This window comes from Pocillopora verrucosa, chromosome 14 (assembly GCF_036669915.1).
Source record: "Pocillopora verrucosa isolate sample1 chromosome 14, ASM3666991v2, whole genome shotgun sequence".
Classification (NCBI taxonomy): domain Eukaryota; kingdom Metazoa; phylum Cnidaria; class Anthozoa; order Scleractinia; family Pocilloporidae; genus Pocillopora; species Pocillopora verrucosa.
Genome location: NC_089325.1, coordinates 12,484,991 through 12,506,924, shown reverse-complemented (window position 1 = coordinate 12,506,924; position 21,934 = coordinate 12,484,991). Strand labels below are relative to the sequence as shown.

Sequence of the window (21,934 nt, the reverse complement as noted above, 5' to 3'; positions counted from 1 at the left end):
AAGCAACGCAAGTTTACTGGTTATGTTGTTATTTTGTAATGAACTAACAATAGAACTAAAGTGGCTTTAGTGATCTTAATAAGCGTCAAATATACGGAACACGAACAAAAAGATTATTCAAAATATGTAAAACACGCACCGAGTGCTTGAAAAATTGATGATGCGGAACGCGTTAATACTAAAGATGCGTGATTGATATTTTGAAGCTCCTGATTGAAACCGCGATCCTATCGTCGTTTGCGCAACGATGAAAACCAAAACAGTTGTAAATTTCCTGGCCTCTTTATGTGGTGAGTGCTTTATTATTACATTGGACACCGTAGTGCTCTGCGTACAACACAGGATTGCTACTTGTTTGACCGTGGCCAAAGTGTAAACAATCACACAAGTCACAGTCTTAATATATCGACGTAAAGTACAGAATATAAATACCCTGATACCCAAGGCCTGTTCTAAAACTTTTAAAACTGGTTGAGCAAGAAGAGAAATCTTTACCGAAACTTTTCAGAATATGGGCCAGTTCCCTCGGCTAATACACAGAAGAATCAGTCAACATTTGTGAAGATTCCGGCAAGCTTAGTTGTTATTCACTCCAGTTAAAAATAGTACGTTGACAAAATTGATCTGAGCAATTTTTTCAGCTTCGTTCCAGATTTCGACTAGCAGAAGATTGGCAATCCATTTTCACCGACACATTCGATTTACGATTTCCCACTTTGAATTCATTAACGCTTTACTATCGATAAGCAATTTCTTTACCTATTGAATGAGTAATTTCGTAGTAATTTCTATAAGCAATTTAACTGCAATCGAGAGACTACAGTTATATCCACGTTTTATTAAGACCCAAAGAGGTTTTTCGGTTTCGTTCATGTCGCGGTTTAATCAGTTTAATATCTTCGAGTGTTGTCGTCGAGGTTCTCATTATATCTTTCTCTCTAAAAAGCCATGGGGGTAATTGTACGCACTTCCGCGAAAACTTTGAAGTTGTACAACACTTGGTAAAAATATATATTTCGTGGAAGTGCTAAATTGACGTCATAAAATACTGTAAAAAAAAAAGGTTTTCAATTAAATTTTACCCTGAAATGTGCGACATTAACAAATTCATACTAATAGATAGCCAAATTCCGGTTTGAATATTCACTCGACTAATTTCACTTGTCTTTCCTTTCCATTGTTGTTTGGGCAAGGAAAGTACATTTGGATAAATGAATATTTATTTTAGTTTTGTAGTTGAGAAAGAGGTGAGGTGTTAAGTGGCGAAAGTTGGCGGACTTCTCCACTAAGTACCAGCAGAACCCTGACCGTCTAATTCACTGAATATGCAAATTATCATCCTTTCTTCATCGCTTACATTACACATTATTTATAAGAATTTAATATTTACCGCGTGTTAAGATCGCCAAGAGTAACCTAAAAAAATTCGAAAAAATTCAACTTTGGAGGCCGCCATTTTGAAATCAACTACTTGATGTAAAAGAGAAAAAGAACAAACAAAAATTTATAATCTTGATCAGACATGCCTTTTTGCAAGGCTGACAATTGTTCGAAAAATTTCTCTTCAGACGGAAGAAAGAGGATCGAGACTATTTCGTCCCGGATAAGTAGCCAAGCCGTTTAGCAAGATTCAATATGGCGGCGTCTGTCAACGAAATTCAGGCGCTTTTGCAGGCAAATTTCGAAAGGTTGGATGCTCTCTGAGAGCTAAAACCGCAGTCAGTGTCATAACTTCGAACATCGCTTTTGGATATAAAAAATAAAACGGTTTCAGCAGCATTTTGTATACTTTCAACTTGAATCTAAACTCATATTGGCTATACTAACCTACTGAGCTACTCTCTAAAATAACGAGTAAGAATTTTGTTTTGCTCTAGAAATGGAATGTGTTTATTATTTTTTCACACAGCTTTCATTGTAATCTTGCAAACAACAAGTTCTTCAGGTAAGTGCAGGTTTATGAACTACCATAAAGTTGTCTTTTTCAAAGCCGTTTCTTATCAATTATGTACAGCACCTTGAGCATCTGATAATTCATTTCCGTTTTTCATCTCTAGCACAACGAAAGAGTTGCAGCCGTTTTAAGAGCGATATCACATTCAACGCAAATGGCTCATCAATGATCTTCCAAAGCCCCTCTTATCCGAGCCGATACATTGTGAATCTCAACTGCACCTACCTGTTTAAGGCCCCAGAGGGCGATAGGATTGAGTTGTCCTTCGATTCCTTTCAATTAGAGGGTGCATTTCCGCAATGTGGGAGTGATTACATTGCTGTCAGAGACGGATCAAGCGGGGAGAGTCCGTTGATCGGCAAGTTCTGTGGATCAAACAAGCCAGCTCCAATTATTTCTTCTGAAAATTCACTCTACTTTTTCTTCGTTTCCAATGAAAAAGATCCCTTTGATGGATTCAGTGGATTTTACCGAGTTATTGATGAAGGTAATTCTAAATAGAATAATTTTCAATTGAACGTCGAAAGCAATCAGGTATTGTTTTGGTTTGCGTTACTTCGCACTGTGATTTGTCCAGAAAACTCGCGCCACTTTCTCGACCAATCAGATACAAATTTTAGACCAATCACGACTTGGTCGCCCGCGTTTCCCAGCGCTTTAGGCAATTTGGTTGTTTTCACTTAACGTTACCATTGGTACTTTTTTTTTTGTGACACCTAGTCGAACAGCGCTTTATATTTAAGTGCCAGGTGATTTGTCTCTGCATAAAATATGTTCGTGTGGTGTAAAATTAACATATTTGATTCATCATATGCGCACATTAACGCTGCACAAGTTACCGAGTGATAAGTGCGCATGGTAATAACTCGAAAACCTGGGTTGTTGAATAATCGCTTTCTTAGAATCGAAAAGTAACTTTCTCACTGATCTGAGTAGAAAGAAAAAACCAAACGAGCCAATTAAAAAAGTCAGAACAAGAAAACAAAACAAACGAATGACGAAATTGAAAGAATAATTGAGTAATTGGTGCACACAATGAAATCACCAGAAATTCGTAAATATTAATGCTGACTGTATAAGTAATCATGGATTTTATATTATCTCGAAGTTTCCATGGCTCCTAAGGGACTTTCTGGACTTCTCGATTTTATTTAAAATTTTCTCCTCAAAGAAACAAACAGTTAGGGTTAAAGTACAAGCCTGGCTTTGAGTTGAAAACCTTTTTCATATTTTGAAGTTTTTAGTTCTTCTCTACTCTTCACAGAAAATTCAAACGCCTTTAATCCTTTACACCCTAACATCAGAATGCATATTCTCCAAACTGTTCTTCATAAATTTCCTGAGGTGCTAACAAGGAGAATTTGGTAACAACAACAGCTTCTTTAGTTGTTGATAATTGCCTTTATTCCCAGGCTTTCGTGTTTGATTCAGGGGTGGTAATGTGAGGAGAATTTGGATATAAATCTCTCTTAGGGTTAACTAGAGGCTTGAATATCTCTCCTAGTTGAGATCGCCAAATGCAGCCAAGGAAAAACAATTCCCCCACTTTTCACACGGGGGTACCTCACTTCCCCGACGTTTCCAGGAAAGTATCCGCCAAACAGAGAATGTTCGTGGACTCTCCAGGCCCCAGCCGGCCACTTCATGACATTGGTCTTCCGTGTGTTTCAAACCCAGTGCCCCGACGATAAAGTTGTCATTCGAGATGGCGATCAAAATGGCCAGCTGTTAGGTCAGTTTTGTGGTGAGCGTGAACTACCAGTCTTCCGCGGTCGAAAATTGTGGGTCTCATTCAAATCTGATGGATCATTTGCCTCGGCAGAAAATGGCTTCAATGCTACTTTCGAATCACTACCTTGTAAGTATTCCACTCGTCAGTGAGGGGCGACGAAACTTTCATAATTTGAATAAAGGGGGTAAGTTTTTAACATAAGACTGCGGTGCTGCGTCGATGAGGTATTATAAGATAATTTGGTTCCATCAACTGAGTTGATAGTGTAAATCAGCCACCACAAAGAGTTTGTTGAGCTGACATTTCGAGCGTTAGCCTCTTGTCATTTGCTCTGACAAAGGGTGAACGCTCGGGACAGGAATTTAGGGCAAATATCAACGATTTAAAAAGCAGTTTCCTGAAGATATTTGAAAGAAACGAGCTTTGATGTTTTATTGATAAGAAATAAAATTTTTCAAGAGCCAACGAAAACAAGCTTCTGCATCCTATACCATTAACTTTTGATTCTGTCTTAACGTATCTTTTATGTCGTGGTGTTACTATGACTACGTTGATTTTTTTCTCAACGAAAACTTTCCAATCCGTGAAGGTCTCTTTATTTTTAAACAATTCCTTGTAGTCCAACGACTTTATTAGAGGTAATTATTTTGCCTGTATTCATTTCTTCCTCACGGCTCAGTTAACGTGAGTTCAAACCTCTTTATCAGAAATGTTTCACCATAAATGTTTTCACCTTAGAGTAAAGATTGATTATGCAGTCTGATCGGTCGAGCGCGGAGAAGTCCTGATTGGGACTGTTATTGGTGATTGTGACTCACGTTCCGACAACCTGAACGAAATTCTTCATCAGAGTGAATATATCAACTGTTGAAATTTGACAACAGTCAACAGTCGCCTTCAAACTGCTCTCGCCCGAATGACAGGGTGTGTGCCTTTTTCGCAGTACTGGTCAATTTTTTTCGCACGGGGGGGAGGGAGTTGGAGAATTTTGGATGCAACACGATAAAATTTACCTTATTCCCCCCTCCCCTCCCCTCCCCCAAGACTCTATGGATATTCTTATGATTTCCCCGGTCAGTTTTCTATAGTCCTCCACTTGGACTCTGTTGACGACGACTGATCTCCCCTCCGTTCCCCCCTGAAAACCATGTGATTCTCCCCAAAATCCTCCACCCTCCTCTCCCCATGGCTAAATCATAACTGGTCCTTAATTGAGTTTTTTTTTTGATGTTTTGCAGTTAAAGGCCAGATTACCGACCACTGTACTGGAGGAAAAAACCAAATAATCAACGCTTCTGTTCCAGGTACCATTTCTTCCCCGTGGATACCCGGACTGTATCCTAACAACATGGACTGCACTTGGAAACTTCAGGCCCCTGAAGGAAAGAGAGTGAATCTGAAATTTGATAAATTTGAGTTGGCAAAACCTTGCGGCGCAGACTTTGTTGAAGTTAGTGACGTCACTGCAGACGATACCCGCTCAAGGGGTAAATACTGCGGAAATTTTCCGGACACCACGTCGGCCGGTGAAGAAGTTGACGTGCGATTTGTTTCCAATTCTCAAGGACGCGAGAAAGGATTTGTCATAAAATATGAGGCTGTTAATAGAGGTAAGAATTTAGAGATCAACGAAGGTATTTATTTGTGTAAAACTCTCCGGCGGTGAGTACAAGAGCGAAATAAACTAAGGAAGGTTAAGTCTGTACTCGGGCCGAGTGGCTCATCCAGCTAAGGCTTGTCCAGGTTTCCATGGCATGAAGCGCTGGACTAGGAGTATCACCACTCCCCCCTAGATGGGATGCTTGTCTAACGCAAGGTTACTCTCCCCCCCCCCCCAACGCATTTCATTAGGCTTCCCTTTACCCGTTAACTCTTTAACTCCCAAGATCTCATTAGTAATTCTCCTTACTGTCTGCCATATAGTTCTTATGATGTTAGTTTAGAGAATTTTGGTATTATTAACCAAAAATCCCCTAGTTCATATTTTTCTATATTCTCATCACTAGTCTGCTTGATATTGTGTTTATATTGTAAGGAGAAATTCTGTCTTGGTCACTCATGGGAGCTAAAGGGTTAATACGCCCGGGTGGAGAGAGACACGGTAAGAATGAAGTGTCTTGCCTAAAAACACAACACACTGAGCCGGCCAGCGCACAAATAATTTGGCCAGCGGGTCTCCCACACAAGGGCGAGGTCGTGTTGTAATATGATTTTCATCTTAAGAGTGTCTCAACGTAGACGCAATCTTTCAAATTCGACATTTCTCGAATGAGTCGGATTGCAGAAAGAGCGAGGATCAGGAGTGTACTAAAGCAAGCGTCATGATAATTTAGAATCATTAATTCTTGGTTTCTAAATGCAAGCTTGAGCTGTTAGAATCACAAGTTCGTTTCGTAAGATCGCTCGCCAAGCTAAGCCGTTTTTTACTGAACGGCCAGCTGAATCCAAAAGATTATCAGAATTAAAGTCTCCCCCCCCCCCCAGCTTAAGTTGAACGCAGCGATAAAATTATATATTTAATATCATACTATAAGTTACAGAACCTTGTTTTTTCCGCTCGGATTTATGGCCTGCGCCCTTTACACCTGAGCTCTAATTTGTTGTTTCAAGTAAGTCTTTGTCTTGAAAGCCGCGACTTATGTGAATCAAGTTATGCTTCTGAGAGACCGAGCTCCATTTGGCATTATTGAGTTCAAGATCGTTATGTTCCTCGCATCAACGGCCGTCATATCCCTGGGTTCCTCTGTAATGATATAGCTCCATCAATAATCCCGACGGGTAAATCCCAACCTACGTAATTCTAAAATCTGCCTTTTTGCTGCAGGATTTCAATTGGCCTCTTCAATAATAGGATGCTTTGGACTCTACGCCTTCTCGGTTGTAACGCAAGTTTATTTTAGAATTTGATGAATAAGGACCAACATCGATGTTAAAATGCTTCAATGACGTCTCCACCGGTGTTATATCTATAAACACAACCTTCTTCCCAATATTCTCTCTAAATTGGCTTCTGCGGTATCAAGTTGTTCTCCTACGAAACTTTTTGTTGTTTAGTAAAGAACTAAGGGTCTCCTTACAGTAAGAGAAGGCAGACTAATAAAATTACTAAAAACTGGTCGTTATTTAGCGCTTGTGTGTGTGTGTGTGTGTGTGGTGGCGGCGGAGGATTTTGTTGTCTCGGTAAACTTTATGTAATTTCCCCCTAAGGCTATGTGATATTTTCATTTTCATTGACAGTTAATTTGCAGTCAGTTTTCTACAGAACCCTCCCCCCACCACCCTATCATAAGCTCAAGTTGTTTACAAACTTGTCGCCTGTAAACGAGATTAAGATAAACGAGCAAAGTTATATTTCAAATAACATTACAAAAAGAGGAAAAGCCATTTTAAAGTTTGCAATTAATAAAGTTGTAACAATTAGACATTGTACTTACCGTCTTTCAGCCGCCATTTTGCAAATGTTGCAAATTGCTAGTGTTGACTAGTGCCAGTCCATTCCGAAGTGACGTGAGCTCACGCGAAGCTAAAGTAGTATAGTTCACGCTATTTTACGTGAAAGGGAAAGCTGACGTTTGCCGTTTCACGCAGACGCGTCGCTAAATCTCTCTAATAGATCACCGTAGACGTCATAATATGGTAGGAACATCAGTGACATACTTAGCTGTGCCTTTTTAGCACTTTGTTGTTGTTGCACTTTTAAGATGTTGTTTTCATCGCATAAATCAACAATCAAAAATTTAATTTGAGATCATAGGGTTAGTTTATTCTTGTTAAGTATCGTGTGTTATTAGCGAATCAGAAGTCATGTCTACTCTCCTGATATCATACAATCTCAAGTGAATCACTTGATATCACCCTTTGGAAGGAGATTTTTCTTCAATAAATATCTCAAACTAATATTTGCTGGAGTTTTCTGGTGCAAAAAATAAGAATGTACCTTAAAAATTTGCAGACTAGGAGCCCAGTTACATGAGAGGTATTTTCGAGTTCTTTGTAAGTTATTTTTTTTCTCTCTCACTGCGGTGATTGAGAGCGGGAAGATTTCTGTTGTAACCAAGTTTTAGCGAGGATTTCATCAGCATTTTCAAGTGTCTGCAAGGCTGTTGACGCCTTTGCAAGACATTAATATCAGGCAGCCATTCGACAGTCACAATATGTCGACCAAATCAATTGACACATAGTGTTCTTGTGGCCTATGGATGAATGAAACAACCTCTAGAATCAGAGAAGCTTTACAGGAACATTGGCCCTCAGGTGAGAGAAGAATTAAACGCAAGGAAGTAAGGAAATAAGGGGAATTAAAATCCTTTCGAGAATATTGCGACCCCAATGGGAATGTCACAACTTCTTTGACGATAACAGTTGCTGCTATACTTTAGAAGATTCTTCCTTTAAAGGGACACCTTCTACCTCGTCGTCAAAAGTTCCTTGAACAACTCTATCTTCATCGCTCTTGCAGCAGCTGCCGTACTTTATGCAGGCTCCAGTGATTCCAAATACAGCTGCCAGTGCACCGACGCAAATTCCCACGATTTTTAAAATGGCTCCAGTTGATTCTGCATGGGGAGAAAATAATCAAAGTTTACTTTGTTCCTTGTACAAGTTAGCCAGGGTCGACAAACACCATAGAGACAAGAATAAAAGAAACGGGTACTAGAGTGTTACAGAATGGAGAAGATTGTGTCCCCTTTCAAAAGTGGAAATTAAGTTTGTTGTTTTAATATTTATTTTGATCAGCAGTTACGTAAATTAACCAATGTTTCAAAAAGTAGCACAATAATTGACCCTCTATAGCTACTGTTGTTGATTGCCTTTCTGATGCTGCTCGCCAAGGTTTCAAAACCCTATCCAAGTCTAATTGGGCATCCCCTCCCAGCTAAGTGATGATTTCTGAGAGGAACGCCCAATGTCGCATCAAAACATCGCATTGACACCTACAAACATTTGCACTCACTTTTTGTTTCAAAAGTTGCCTTGAAACCGGGATATTTCGTCTTTCCACTGGACCTGAACGCCACGCGAAGCTCCCAGTCATCCGAAGTAATTGCTGAAGGTTTCTGTGATCCACAATACTTTCCTACCAAATCACTGGTGTCAAACTGGCCGTCACGTACCTCCACATAATCTTCAGAACATTCGTCGGACTGAGACAGATTAAAGGAGTCGAAGGATAGCTTAATGTTGTTATCACTGTCCACGCGAATGATCCAAACACATTCGGCAGAGTCATCGTAAGGAAGAGGGTAGTTATAGCTGGCCAGACTTCCTGTTTCTGACGTAAAAGCGACGCGTTGGTTACTTGCAGTGCAAGCGAAAGGGGCTGGTACTGAAAAGAAGAGAATAAATAACATTTATTATACAAATATTGATGAATATCAGAGTTAATCCTATATCTTCACCTCGCGCAGTTAATGTACCATTCATATGAAATGATAAAATTGTAGATATGTTGGGGAGTAAATAATCACTACCTTGATTCACAGCCTCGAATTCAGCATAGAAGCTCGCTCCAATACGATTTTGAACAGCAACGAACTGAACCCAAAGATGACGAGAGCTGGAAAACACTGAGCTCTCAAAGGATATGCTGCAAAAAGATTTAAGTAAATCACTCCTTGAACTTCGGCCGTCGCGAATAGTGAGGATGGACTCCGAACAATCGCGAAAATCGAAAGACTTTATTTTCAGCTTCACAAAATGTCTCTCAGGAACTGTTATTATCCAGGTGCACGTAATGCTGTCGATAAATTTACGCGGATAAACAGGCGAAAAGATAATTCCTTTTTCTCCAGTCAGAGGAATCACGTTGTCTTGAAAGGGGTTCTTGCATGGTCCCATTGCGGCTTAGAAAAAAGGAAAAAGAGAAGAGAAAAGAAATATATATATATTTAACAAAGGGAATGACAGTTGAAACTATCTGTCTTATCATTTCGTCATCATCAAGTTCAAAATAAATAAAAGAACAGCGACTCAGCACCTTAAATTTTTCCATACTTACGATCAGGAAGTATTTGGTAACTTGCATGGAATCCTGGGTATTTTCCGGAGCTGTCGCTCACAAAGTCCACGTACATATTTGAATCATTCACCAGAATGGCATCAGGGAGCGAGGAGCCACAGAATTTTCCAATCAGAGTCCTCCAAAAATAAGATCCTTGCTCGATCTTCACGTAATCGCTTTCACAATCTTCAGATTGTTGTAAGTCAAAGAATTGAAACGTCAAACGGATCACGTGACCAGCCTGCCGTTCAATTTCCCACAAGCACTTGACGTCGTTGGAATAAGGCAGCGGATAATTGTAGCTGGCGAATTCGCCAGCGAAGTCTTTCATTTCAATACGTCTTGATTCATATCTAGTTATCTGACCGGAGTAATTAGCTGGGATTGCTTGAATGGACTGATATGTGGCGAAAAAACCACCAGAAAACTTTTTGGAAGAGAGAGATGTATACTCCACCTTTAATTTGTTGCCTCGCGAGTATACTACGTCGGAGTATTTTGTGCAAAACTTTCCTAGGGAAATCCGAGTGGAATTTGTCTCATCAAAGACTTTTATAAAGTTCTGAGCGCATATTCCCTTAATATTCCGAAATGTAAGCTTTATGAACTCGCCGGAGTTCACTATGACGTTCCAAGTACAAGTTCCTTGTTCCACAATGAAAGGATACCCCGGCGTTGAGAAGCTTCGCCCTTCACCAGTCATATTTACCACTGAGTTCTTTCCCAAATTGCAGGCTCCCGATGTCACTAAAAAAGGTAACCATGTTTTCTTTCTAGGTCAGATAATCTTTTAACTCCTATTAGTGACCAAGACATAATTTCTCCTTAAAATATCGATACACTACCAAGCAGGAAAGTGATGATAATAACATGAAATATAAACTAGGGGTTTATTAATAGTTGATTCAATACCAAATTCTCAGAACTAACATTATGAGAATTGTGTGGCAGAGAGTAAGGAGAATTACCGATGAGATCTTGGGAGGGAAAGGGTTAAAAAAACTACAAGGTCTCTCTGATTGGTGGGCCTCTTTATTGATGGAATAACTCAAGGAAAGACTCATCTCCTGCTTGACTGACTGACTTTCTAACTTATTCATTAAGACTTTGACTCATTACGACAAATTGGGAAAACGATTGAGCGACTAACGAGCTGACTGAAATGGCTGATTAACAGACCGATTGGCCTAATTTAACTCAATAGCCGACGAACAGACTGATAAACAGATTCGGACGGTATGTATAGCCAACAGACTGACTGACTAACTGACTGACTAACTGGCAGATTAGCAAACTGATTAACTAACTCACTAAATGACTGACCCCCTGTTTGGCTGGCTGACTAACTCACTGACAGGCTATCAGACTGACTGATTGGCTGACTGTCAGACTGACCCATTGACCTGCATGAAGAGCCAGAGTGATTGGATACCACAGTACAAATTTAACTCGGTAGCTGATTGACTGAAAGACTGACAACATGATCACCAATACGATTTTCTTACAAACAAACAGACAGACATATGGACTAAGATTGACTGACGGAAAGACTAACGGACACGTTGTATAACAGACTGACCGACTCACCCGCAGGCACTGCAGTGTAGTCTGCAATGAATCCTGGACCACTCTTTTGATCTGAACGAGCTGTCACCTTTATACTAAGCTCGCGTCCAGTTGAATAGAATTTAAACGATGGTTCTGTGCCAGAAAGTAAAATAGAAATTGGGAGTAACCCATTTATTCTATCAGCGATTTCAGCATAATCGTACTGTCCAAGCCGATAAGATGTGAATTCTATTCGTACCACTTTATCAGTGGGTACGATTATCTTCCAGGAACACTCGTTGATCAGGGAGTTATTATAACCACTTGGATACCCGGGAGTTTCGATTGTTCCTGAAGAATCCTCGAAGAAGATATTCATGTTCTCGTCATAGGAGTTTCCAAAAGAACAGGTGGTTACTATGGAAAAAATAATCAAATAAAACAAAAAAAAAAACAGTCATCAAATGATTAATCACACAGCTAGCCAGCCATTAAGTCATTTAGTTGGTCAGTTAGACAATCAGCAAGGTCGGTCATAATTCAGATTATCACAAAAATGGAGGTCATTGATGATCCTGCAAGATCTACAATGAGTGGCAAAGGAGGTTGGAACAACCCTCCACTCAACATAATAAACAGAAATCTTGCAATTCATCTCTAGTAAGTTACTTTCGAGTCCCCCCTTACCCTCTCCCCCCATACAATATTTCCTGAAATGTGTGACTATTTTGTTAGCACCAAGCAACATTGAAAGGGGGGAAGGGGGGGGGGGGGGGGGAAGGGAGAAATAACAAAAGTCAAAGGGAAAATTCAATAATTAGAAGAACGTGCCAAGACTTTTACGACCCACTAGAGTTTTGTGGTTCAACCCAAACCGCCACCTTCGTCCCTTCATACTCCGCCAAAGCTTTACCTTTCCTTACTGCGGAGTAACGAACAAGTATCCCCTTCTCTTGGTTTAGAAACGTTCGTGGCCTCTGATCGCTCTTGAAGACTACGTAGACAGATTGAAACTTCGAGTAAAGCTCATTCTTTGGAATATCAATGGGAATGAGTTGGGCGCCATCTACATCGAAAATTTCCACACTGTCACGAAGATCCAGCTGTTGTGTTATCAAAAGCATAACCACGTGGTTCCGAGGAGCTGTGATGTGCCATCCACAAGTTGTATTTAAGGGATAGCCATGAGGGTAGTAAGGGCTTGTGAAGTTACGTTCAGTTGGCGACAGTGGAGCATCCAAGGTACTGTTTATAGAACATGGCTCTAGAAAAGGGAACACGATTTAATGTCACGGTTAACAATAGAAACTTCCAACTAAATGTCGCAAAAAAATTCGGCATTGCACTGAATTTGCCTTATCTTGCATTGTAATTGGTTTGGCCAAAATAAAACCATTCGCAACTGGCTCGCTGATGTTTTTCGCACATCAGGTGTTGGTCCTTTTTTTTAATTTGAGTTGTTACTGGCTATTTGAGAAATTTCCCATTTTACGATTTCCTGATTTGTCGTCGTTTTACCACACTAAAGGAAATCGATCTCTAAACTCACAGGGGGATTTAACCCTTATCCCGCACAAACTCAAAGCAAATAGCTACCACCTTTCATGAGAAAGACGCTGTATAGTTTCCTCGCACCTCACCTTACGATTTCTCCGAGGAATTCTCACTTCGATTCCCTCAATTTCTTCTACCAGTGGTTTAACGACCTTCAGAGTTACTTCCCCCCTTAGTAAGAGTCTATCTTGGGTGGTGGCCTCAGCTTCAGCCCTGCCCTGCCCTACCCTGCCCTGCCACCTACCCCCCCCCCCTTGGAAGGGGGGGGTAGCAGAGAGTATCATAAACAATGATTCAGCTGAGAGATTTTTGAGGAGGACCAATTTCTCTGGCGATGACAGGTACACTTAAGGTCTTAGATGGGTGTTTGCCAGTGGGATTACGAGATCCTTCTTGGCCTACCCTCAGTTGTATTTTACAACTCTTTCTAGATGTGGTGCTGTAAAACTATCGTTGTCTCCCATACCTCTATAACTATCGCAAGCCATCTTACGCGAGAACTGCTCAGAGAGGTATGGTTTTTGAAGTAGTAAGCTCAAGCATTATGAAGCACTGGGCTCGAGAGCAAACTAAGGCCCTAAAAAGAGGCATATACTCTAATAATCTACATTAGAGTACCCTTCCTCTAGGTTAAAGTTTACCTTGCTTAGCAAAGGTTTCATATTTCAAAATCAATCCCGTAGACTTTTCCTCTGCTCCTGTCTTTACCTCCAGTAACACGCGACGACCAGAAGAGAAAAAATACCCTGAGAAATCCTTTTTCCCGCTACAGTCATGTTCAAACATAACGTCACTGCCAACATCGCTTCCATCGTAGATCTTCACATAATTACCACTGCAGGGTAACTTTTGTCTGTTAACATAGACGTTGAGTGATATTCTGAACACACTTCCTATGGGAGCTGTTAGAATCCAGTTGCATACCGCATTTTTCGGAAAATATCCAGGGGAAATTATGCCATTTGAATTCGTTAACGTGACTGTCGACTGCTGGTTTTCCCTGCAAGCTAAAAAATAAAAAAACGAAGGGTTAGGAAGATGGAAGAGAACATGGGCTAGGATTATAAGGATTAATGGGATTAATAGATGCATGGGCTACAACAGATGATTACAAGAAAAGGATAGATGGAAACGTTGTTTAACTAAAGTAACTTTGATCAAAAATTGCCAGCGCACTTTAATTTTTTTTCTCAGCTTCGCTTCTGCCGAGAGATAACTGAAAATTATCAACCCCTGACTCTACTCCATAAGCCTGTCCAAAGGGGAAATGATACGCAGCACCACTGTTTTGACTCAATACCAGTGGATAGGTTTCCGAAAAGGGAATGACACCGTGGTCTGTTATCTATGAGTATTCTAATACAGGGTTTACAAAAAGTCTTAACACTCACTTTGCTAGTTATATTAGACATCATAAGTAGGCATACTAGTCATACTGCAAACTTCGTCTCAAAACTTTGCAGAAATTTGTGATGACAAGCTTATCTTTATACCATAAGGAGATCAGGATCACCAAATTTCTTGGCTATCAGAGTGTTATTTCAACATGTTTTCAGGGACTGCGCGGCGTTTGAAACATTTAGTGAGGGGATGGGGGGGATGGGGGGAGCTGGGGAATCGCACTCCAATCCACAGCAAGCACCAATTCAAACATCCCAAATGTACCCTGCACAGTTTGCTGGCAAAGGCAAACCTCTTTGCAATCTTAACAGCGAGTAGTGTGACCAAAATCGACTTGTTTCAATTCATCAGGGGGTAGTTCTTCAATAAAAAGTCCTTCAATATTGTATTTGGACGAGCGCGGCCTTAGTGAGAAGATTTGTCAAATGTAGAGAACATTTGAGGAAAACACAAGGCAAAGCACCAATGGTCTGCAGCTTTCTTTTAAATTCTTGTATTCTTCGTCAGCTAATCTAACAAGAATGACTAGTGAAGCGCTTTTTTGTGTATGGTAAGCATGAGTGGATATGTTGGCTTACTGAACTTGGAGGATGAAACATATTCCACAGAAAATTAACCTTCACAATTTTAGGACACTCTCCCAAATGACAACATGTAATTCATCCTTTCAATTAAACAATCCATATTTGAACGAGAACCTTAAGAGAAAGGTCAATCGCAAAACCTAAACATAGAGATTACTGCTCGAAAAGTAAACAAGCCCTGAAAACATCCAACAGCCTGACAACAACTATTCACTTGACTGGTGATGACTTCCGCTCAGGTTGTCGAAACGTCAGTCACCACTACCAACAACAGTCCTTCTCAAGACTGACCTCACCTGAACGATCAGACTACACTATCACGATGCGATATCATTCACATCGAAACGTGGGTTGGTGGGGTACGGGTCTGCCGAAACCCCGTCTGCCAAAATTTTCGTTTTGATAAGTTAGAACCTCTTACCCTCATTCACCGCCGTCTATGGGAGTTTAAACACCGGGTGATATACCATGTTCCTCAATGACTGTTATTCTGTTGACGCATTTTAAGCCAAATCAGCTATAAATTCTTTTAAGAGTTTTCAGTTGGGTTCGTGTTCTTACCGAGGTCAGTTGGCCAGCATGCCCAAACATGCCTACCGATAGGGAATGTATATAAGCATGTACTTTAGAGTTTACTTAGTAGTCAGTGAGAGTCAAAGAGCAAGAGACAGGAAAGAGCTTTAGAGTCAGACGACAAAAGTAAGCCAGAGTGAAGTAAATTTGATGTATTTGACAACCGAAAGATTCAAGAAGACTAAAAAATTACGGTTCCAGAGTCCTATATGATTTCGTAAAAGCACGTTGCGGTCTGCAGCTATTTTCCCTGCCATTGCGACCCAACAAATTAAAATACCTATCGGTTTACGGAATCAGTCTATATGCTGTAGACAATCATGATTATTTTGGGAAACTTCCGTTTGAAAACTGGAAAGTGAAACGGATAAATGTGGTCACAAATTAAAAATAGAGATTTTAAAAAAGTAGCTATTAGATATCGCACCAACCTCTGTAACGAGACGAATTCCCAATAATAGCGAGAAACAAGAAAATTTTGTTGGATAATCAACAAGTTCAAAAAGATCATGTAATTATTTTCCGAGCCAGTGAGCAAGCTCCTTTAAGCCAATTACCGCACATTTTAACCATAAAAGTTTCTCACGAATATGTGAACTAATCTTGTTATATTTAATAAGGATGGTTTTCTACCGCTTTTCTCAAGCCGTTTTCACATTTTAAATAGTCTCTTCAGAAACATCATCTTCAGTGGTATATTTTCCACTTCTAAGATACCTTAAATCTTTAACATCTCCTAATTGCTTTTCAATTGGCTTTTTACTTGTTGACTTTCGTGTTTCATGAACGCGGTTGATGTCCAATGGAACCAATCTTGCCGGGGAGGAGACCTTTCTTGAAGGTTCCACAAAGTTTTTAAAGGAAGTTTTGTTTGCAGCACTTCCAAACGGTTGTCCTAATTGTTTCTCAGTTCTCCTTTTGGCCGGTAAGTTCGACGATGAGTCTAAAGCTGTCCAACTTCTCGAGAGAGTTGTGTTAGCGTTAATCCGACTCTCGCCTAGCTTTTCATTATACAAGTTCTCGCAAGACTTTTGTCTTCCCGTCGTCTTATCGCGAGGTGATTCCAGTTCGTTTAAGCTCAGCGCCTCTGACAAATCCGAGAACGACTTCGACCTCCTCCTTCTGTCGAGTAAAACTGGCAATGTCACGCTACTACGGTTCCCTATGTGTGGAGAATCCGTCGTTGTTAAGAACTTAGGCTTGGGCAACTCACTTTCATCCGTAGAAACTTTGATCGCTGGAAGTTTGGTTTTCATGAATCGAAGAAATCGTGCTTGCTCAGCATTCAGGTTACAGCACTTATTCTTATACTCGCTTTCTAGTAATCCATAAGTTGATTTCAAACACTCCAACTGGCCTCGGTTCGTCGCAAGAGCTCTTTTGGCCGTATCGGTCAAATCAGATCGTTGACGCCTTAACTCCATTAGCAGGTACGACAACCCAGTATAACGATTATAATCCCAACATTCGCTCACGACACAGAAAGAGCACAAAGCGCAGTTACATGAAATTGTTCGCAATTGTTACGCACGGTCAATCATTGCGTGATCGATAACAAGATTTATCAAGGTCTACTGACCAAACGTTAAACTTCAATGGGAATACGTCGAACGTACGGATTGAGGCACGTAGCTAGAGAAATTTACACCAGCAATTTACAGTTTTCAAATGCTTTTCCGTTATAATCGTCTGGTCGTCTCTTTGATTTATTTGGAGCATGAAAAGTGGCGTGGTCTAGGCGCCCACCGGAAAATGACGGCGACTACTAGCCCTGCTTTTCTTCCTTATTTTTAATCTAGACGTCTGTTTTCTATTTGCTTTGCTTTGTCTATGTGTCAGGTCGAAAATTTGGCAGCGATTCGTTGTTGTGGACCTGCTGACTTACACAAAGATCAGGCTTAACAACGACATACTCGTACCCTCCTCGTGCCCTCCTCATGCCCTTCTACTATTGGTATATAGACATTTTCCGGGTAGAGAAAAACTTCTAAGTATCTACGGACACCATTTCGAAAGCGGCTCTTACTCCTGAGTTATTTTTAAGGCGCTGAGTGTTTTTTCCTTTTTTTTCCGATGAGGGACTCGAGCCCTCGACCTCCCACACGGAAGTCCGTCGCTCTCCCAATTGAGGTAATCTATGTGCGGTTACACAAAACAAACCGCTGTCATCGTCCCTTTGATAACAAAACGTTGCCCCTCCAATCAAAACATTTACCAAAGATAACCTGAAGCCGCTTTGTAACGATTCAGTGACCTCCAGATTACTTTTTTCGGCTCCTCACCCGCAATGTTTACCTTTTTAACGAACTGGTAAATCCTATTATCGACTGTGTAATTTAATTCTCACTTCTGTCTTGCAATTTTCTTCGTAATCAAAGTTTTTAGAACTTATAACAAAATAATCACATAAAACAACTCCTCAATCAAGACATCCTAAAAACCAGAGAACAAAAACTTGCTTAAAATTAAACAGTCGCTCTTGTTTGAAGTACCGAATGTTAGTTAAAGCTTCAAAGAAGAGAAAGTTAAGATTGTTTGTACTAAAAAGAGATCTTTCGCTGGGCAATCTGCCCGCATTTAATCACATTGTTACGCACCCGGATTTTTTCCGTTGTATAAAGAAGCATTTAACAAAAATTTAATTAAAAACAGATAAATATAAAAGAAACAGATAGTGGTCTAGACTAAGTTGGGTCAGAGGTCACACTGGGATACTTCATCATCAAGTTGGGCTCGACTGACAACCGCTGGTCGATAAACGAGCCAACGCTCCTCCCATTATTTAGTGGAGTGAAGTCTGGGCTCTAAAAAACAACGTAAGCCGAGCCTATCAGTGAGCCACAACTTGAATTACTTATCCAAACTTTTGGGAGAGGACAAAACTCCTCCTGCCATGGACATCTAGCCACCTTCTACCACCCCTTTCCCTTCCCCCCCTCTTGCTGATTATACAAAGAAGCCGGATCTCCTTTTTCAGTACCTCACAATATACCATTTATAAGATGGCACTATTTCAACACGACTGCTAGATTTCAACTGGTAGTTGAACAACCAGAAGTGACAAATGTAACAAGGGAGGGGAGGGGAGGGGAAGTTGCAATTGGAAGAAACAGGGGTGATTGACGATGCATTCAAGAAGAGACTTGATACACAAATACACAAAATAAATTGGATTGATACCAATCTATTGAAAAAAAAAAGAAAAAAACTTGAGAAGGCAGATAGAATTCCCAATTATGGACAGAAGGGATTAGAGACAAAGTATCAGAGGTCTAATACTTAAAAAGAAGACTAGTAAAAAGGTTCAATGAAATGAATGACTGCATCACAGTCACCCTAACTCTGAGCAAATAATTGCTACTCTGTAAAGTCTTGGTTTTGTAAAACAAAAACAAAAACAAAAAAACAACATATAAAACAGAGGCTTAAACAGAAATCTGCTGATGTCAAGCAAGGGTTTGAAAGCAAATATATGATTATCATATAAATCATCAGATCTCTCAGTTAGTATGCACAGACTACTAAATTCAATATTTTGTTTCAATTGCAATCTTTGCCCTCTATTTGAACCCAAAGATGTAATAAATATCTTACTAACTTTGTTTTTTCAGTGTTTATTGTGAGTGTAAAGGGACCTTGTTTTTCTGCTCAGATTTACTGCCTGTGCACTTCGCAATTGAGACATAATTCTGCGCATAATTGCAGTCTGTCGTTATTACAATACTGACCTCACCTTGGTTAGCACAATTAACTTATTTTCATCAGGTCAGGGAAAAATTGTTCAATAAATTTTACTGTAATTTATATAAAGGTATATCCAATATATTGTCTACTTATTAAAATATAACTCTATGTACCTTCAGCAGTCAATGCCTTTAACAGGACACACAAACCTGAAAGTCCAAAATAGAAGGGGTTAAATTTATATAACCTATTAAAAATTTGGTGTGTAGTATTGCTGAGTATTTTTAAAAATTGTGCCATATTTTGATGAGCCCACAGGGCTAGTCAAAATTCAAACAACAAGTAAAAATACTGAACCATACTATATATGCACCAAAATGTTTAATAAGTTATTTATTACCCAACTGCTTTATTTTATATGCATTTCTTAGAGGGCAGGAAAAGTAGAGCAGATATGTAGAATACTATAGCATGCACAGCTGGCTGGTTAAACAGGTTTTTTACACAATACATAATAACAAACTGTCCAAATATTGCATGATATTTGTATTTGATTCGTGGATTATTTTTATTCTACATAGTGCAGCTGGATAGTAACATTCACCTATTTATAAACACATCTTCTGATAGAACACATTGTAAACATGATTATGAGTGTTCACCCTTTGACCCCAAGGGAGACTGGTATCTAATTTTCCCCTATGATATCACCCCTGAATCACACTTTAAGGTAATGAGAATAAAGGAAATGATCACAAAATAAAGAAGTTGTTGATTGCTAAACCTCCTGCCAGCTCCTTAAAAAATGTATAGAGAACTGTATAGAGAACTGTATAGAGAACTGTATAGAGAACTGTATAGAGAATATGCATCCTGATGTTAGGTTGTATAGGGTTAAAGTAACTTTTTGTTCCAGAGTTAACCCTGTAACTCCCAGAAGTGATTAAGATGCAAATTCTCTTTGTAATATCTCTACATTCTCCAGCACATGGTTAATGAGAAAACTAAAATTTATCAAGCTAAAATTGTTTTCTTACTCAGATTCCAAATTCTTGTAACTAATTTATGAGAAAAAGTTGAGCAGCCAGAGGGAGAATTAACAATCAGATCTTAGGAGATAAAGGGTTCAGAAAATGATCATGAAGAAACTGTAAAATAATAAATAATTTTGACCTCTGTCATTCAGCCAAAGACAATACCCTCATTTAACAACAAAATAGGCAATTTCCAAGACCTCTTTTCAACCCACATAACTTAAAAAGCTATGTACATTTCTAGACATAGCTAACTCATGAACCCAATTCTGGACAGTGCGTAACATTTCAACCAATTTCAAAGCCAATGGCTAAATCTGCACCCAACTTCATATTGAATGGGGTCCAAACTACACCCCTTGAGGTGCTTCACACCCCTAGACAGCCCAAGTAAGATAGCATTCCCTTCTTCAGTAGTTGAGGATATAGAAAAGCTTCAATGGTGTAGTTTCTTAAATTGCTCATAATAAAAAAAAACTGACTGATTGACTGACACTAACCTGCAATGTTACTCTTCTGGTATAAATCATGTGCAAGTGATTTGACATACATATTTACCAAACATCGAGGGTTGACATCTAGTCATTTACTTACATATCATGCTATAAAATATGATGCCTTGCCACAGTTGAAACTTATAACCACCACCCCTCCCCCCCCCCCCCATCTCAAACACCTTGGATTACAGATTATCAATGTTAAGTTCCTCAAAGAAGACCCCCTTCCCCCCACCCAAAAATCTTTCAGTTTACCCACTCTGTACTGATATTATATAGTTCATACATCAGCCTGTGTAAACATAGAAATACTTATTATTCGAGACCAGAAAGTTGCATCAGAGTTTTTGTTCAGCCAAAACCATCAATTTATCAAAGATAAGATTGAAAATAAGCGTTTTCGTTTATTTTTAAATATTTTCAAATAAACACGACTGACTCTGAAGGCACCATTGGGAAGCCTACGTAGTTAATAGAATCTTAAAGAAATCTCTACGATCTAGTGTAAATAAAAACCGAAGTAGAAGTCTACAATACAAAATGGAATCGCCTTTGTTTCCGATATTGATTATGGTTGAGTAATTTTTCTCCAAAATTTTACCATTTCGGTGTACTGTAATTATAGCAAAGGCTTTCTTTAAAGAGGTTTCATTCGACAGTAGTAAAAACACTGATGGCCTCGTGACCCTTAGACCTTAGAGAAGAAAACGTACATGCCCTTCGATTCAGACAAAAACAAGAGACACGAGTTCAGATGCAAAGTACTTGCGTGATAAATAAATTAATTAAAGGAAAAATAACGTGTCAATAAAATGCAGCATGGCCACTTTTTTTCATCGAACTTTCTCTCATCATGTGAAGAAACCTTAATTGCTGAAGTACGTAAACAGCTTTCATACTGGCGTGTGGCGTTACAGCTGAATAATAGAACATCCCGTTACAGATCTGCCGCCTTGGACAAGACACAACGTGTTGACATTTTTTGCTTAACTTTAAAAATGCCTACTCACCACAGAAGAACAACATCCACTTAAACAACGAGTGTAGCCCGGGATAATAAATAGAATTTTTCCAATTACTTGGCTTGCTGGTTACTCCACTCTCATTTAGCTGAGGAAACCAACGTCTAAGAAGAGATTGGGACGAGAGAAGGACGTGAGAGGTGTGTCACGCTTAACGGTCACGCGCGTTCTTCCTTTCCTGCCTCTTCACTTAGCTCTAGGGATGTAAAACGAGCCAATTATGGTCTAAAGATTACTGCATGGAGTGATAATTAACTTTACACAAATCTGGACTTTATGGTTCAGCCACAATGAGCTCTAGGTAGGTTTTTCGGTTTTTGGATCAAGTTTGGATCAAAGCTCGCGATTGT

At 39.6% G+C, this 21,934-nt stretch overlaps 2 protein-coding genes across 3 annotated transcripts; one reads left to right on the top strand and one right to left on the bottom strand.

Annotated features, from left to right (window-relative positions):
* The first annotated feature begins 157 nt into the window (after positions 1-157).
* LOC131782391 (dorsal-ventral patterning tolloid-like protein 1) lies at positions 158-6,983 on the top strand. Its single transcript, XM_059099122.2, has 6 exons — positions 158-290; positions 1,910-1,945; positions 2,058-2,441; positions 3,459-3,812; positions 4,925-5,296; positions 6,511-6,983. The coding sequence occupies exons 1-6, from the start codon at positions 248-250 to the stop codon at positions 6,591-6,593; spliced, it is 1,272 nt and encodes a 423-aa protein (XP_058955105.2). The 5' UTR covers positions 158-247; the 3' UTR covers positions 6,594-6,983.
* A 553-nt stretch (positions 6,984-7,536) lies between these two features.
* On the bottom strand, positions 7,537-21,692 carry LOC131782388 (cubilin). 2 transcript variants are annotated; one of them, XM_059099119.2, is made up of 9 exons: positions 21,573-21,692; positions 19,205-19,240; positions 13,431-13,796; positions 12,149-12,499; positions 11,275-11,652; positions 9,685-10,434; positions 9,158-9,529; positions 8,641-9,012; positions 7,537-8,242 (listed from the first exon to the last, which is right to left on the bottom strand). In XM_059099119.2, exons 1-9 carry the CDS (start codon positions 21,586-21,588, stop codon positions 8,055-8,057), a joined length of 2,829 nt encoding a protein of 942 aa, XP_058955102.2. In that variant the 5' UTR covers positions 21,589-21,692; the 3' UTR covers positions 7,537-8,054. The 2 variants fall into 2 exon arrangements, with proteins under 2 accessions (XP_058955102.2, XP_066017066.1); XM_066160969.1 differs by lacking the exons at positions 19,205-19,240; positions 21,573-21,692 and adding an exon at positions 15,196-15,334.
* Positions 21,693-21,934: the final 242 nt, after the last annotated feature.

Coding starts and splice junctions, on each gene's coding strand:
- LOC131782388 (XM_059099119.2), bottom strand. Junction 10,435..11,274: donor CTACACTGCAGTGCCTGCGG/GTGAGTCGGTCA, acceptor TACCTTTTTTAG/TGACATCGGGAGCCTGCAAT. Junction 9,530..9,684: donor TTACCAAATACTTCCTGATC/GTAAGTATGGAA, acceptor CTTTTTTCTAAG/CCGCAATGGGACCATGCAAG.
- LOC131782391 (XM_059099122.2), top strand. CDS start 248: ATGAAAACCAAAACAGTTGTAAATTTCCTGGCCTCTTTATGTG. Junction 291..1,909: donor TTTCCTGGCCTCTTTATGTG/GTGAGTGCTTTA, acceptor TTTTTCACACAG/CTTTCATTGTAATCTTGCAA. Junction 1,946..2,057: donor GCAAACAACAAGTTCTTCAG/GTAAGTGCAGGT, acceptor TTTCATCTCTAG/CACAACGAAAGAGTTGCAGC.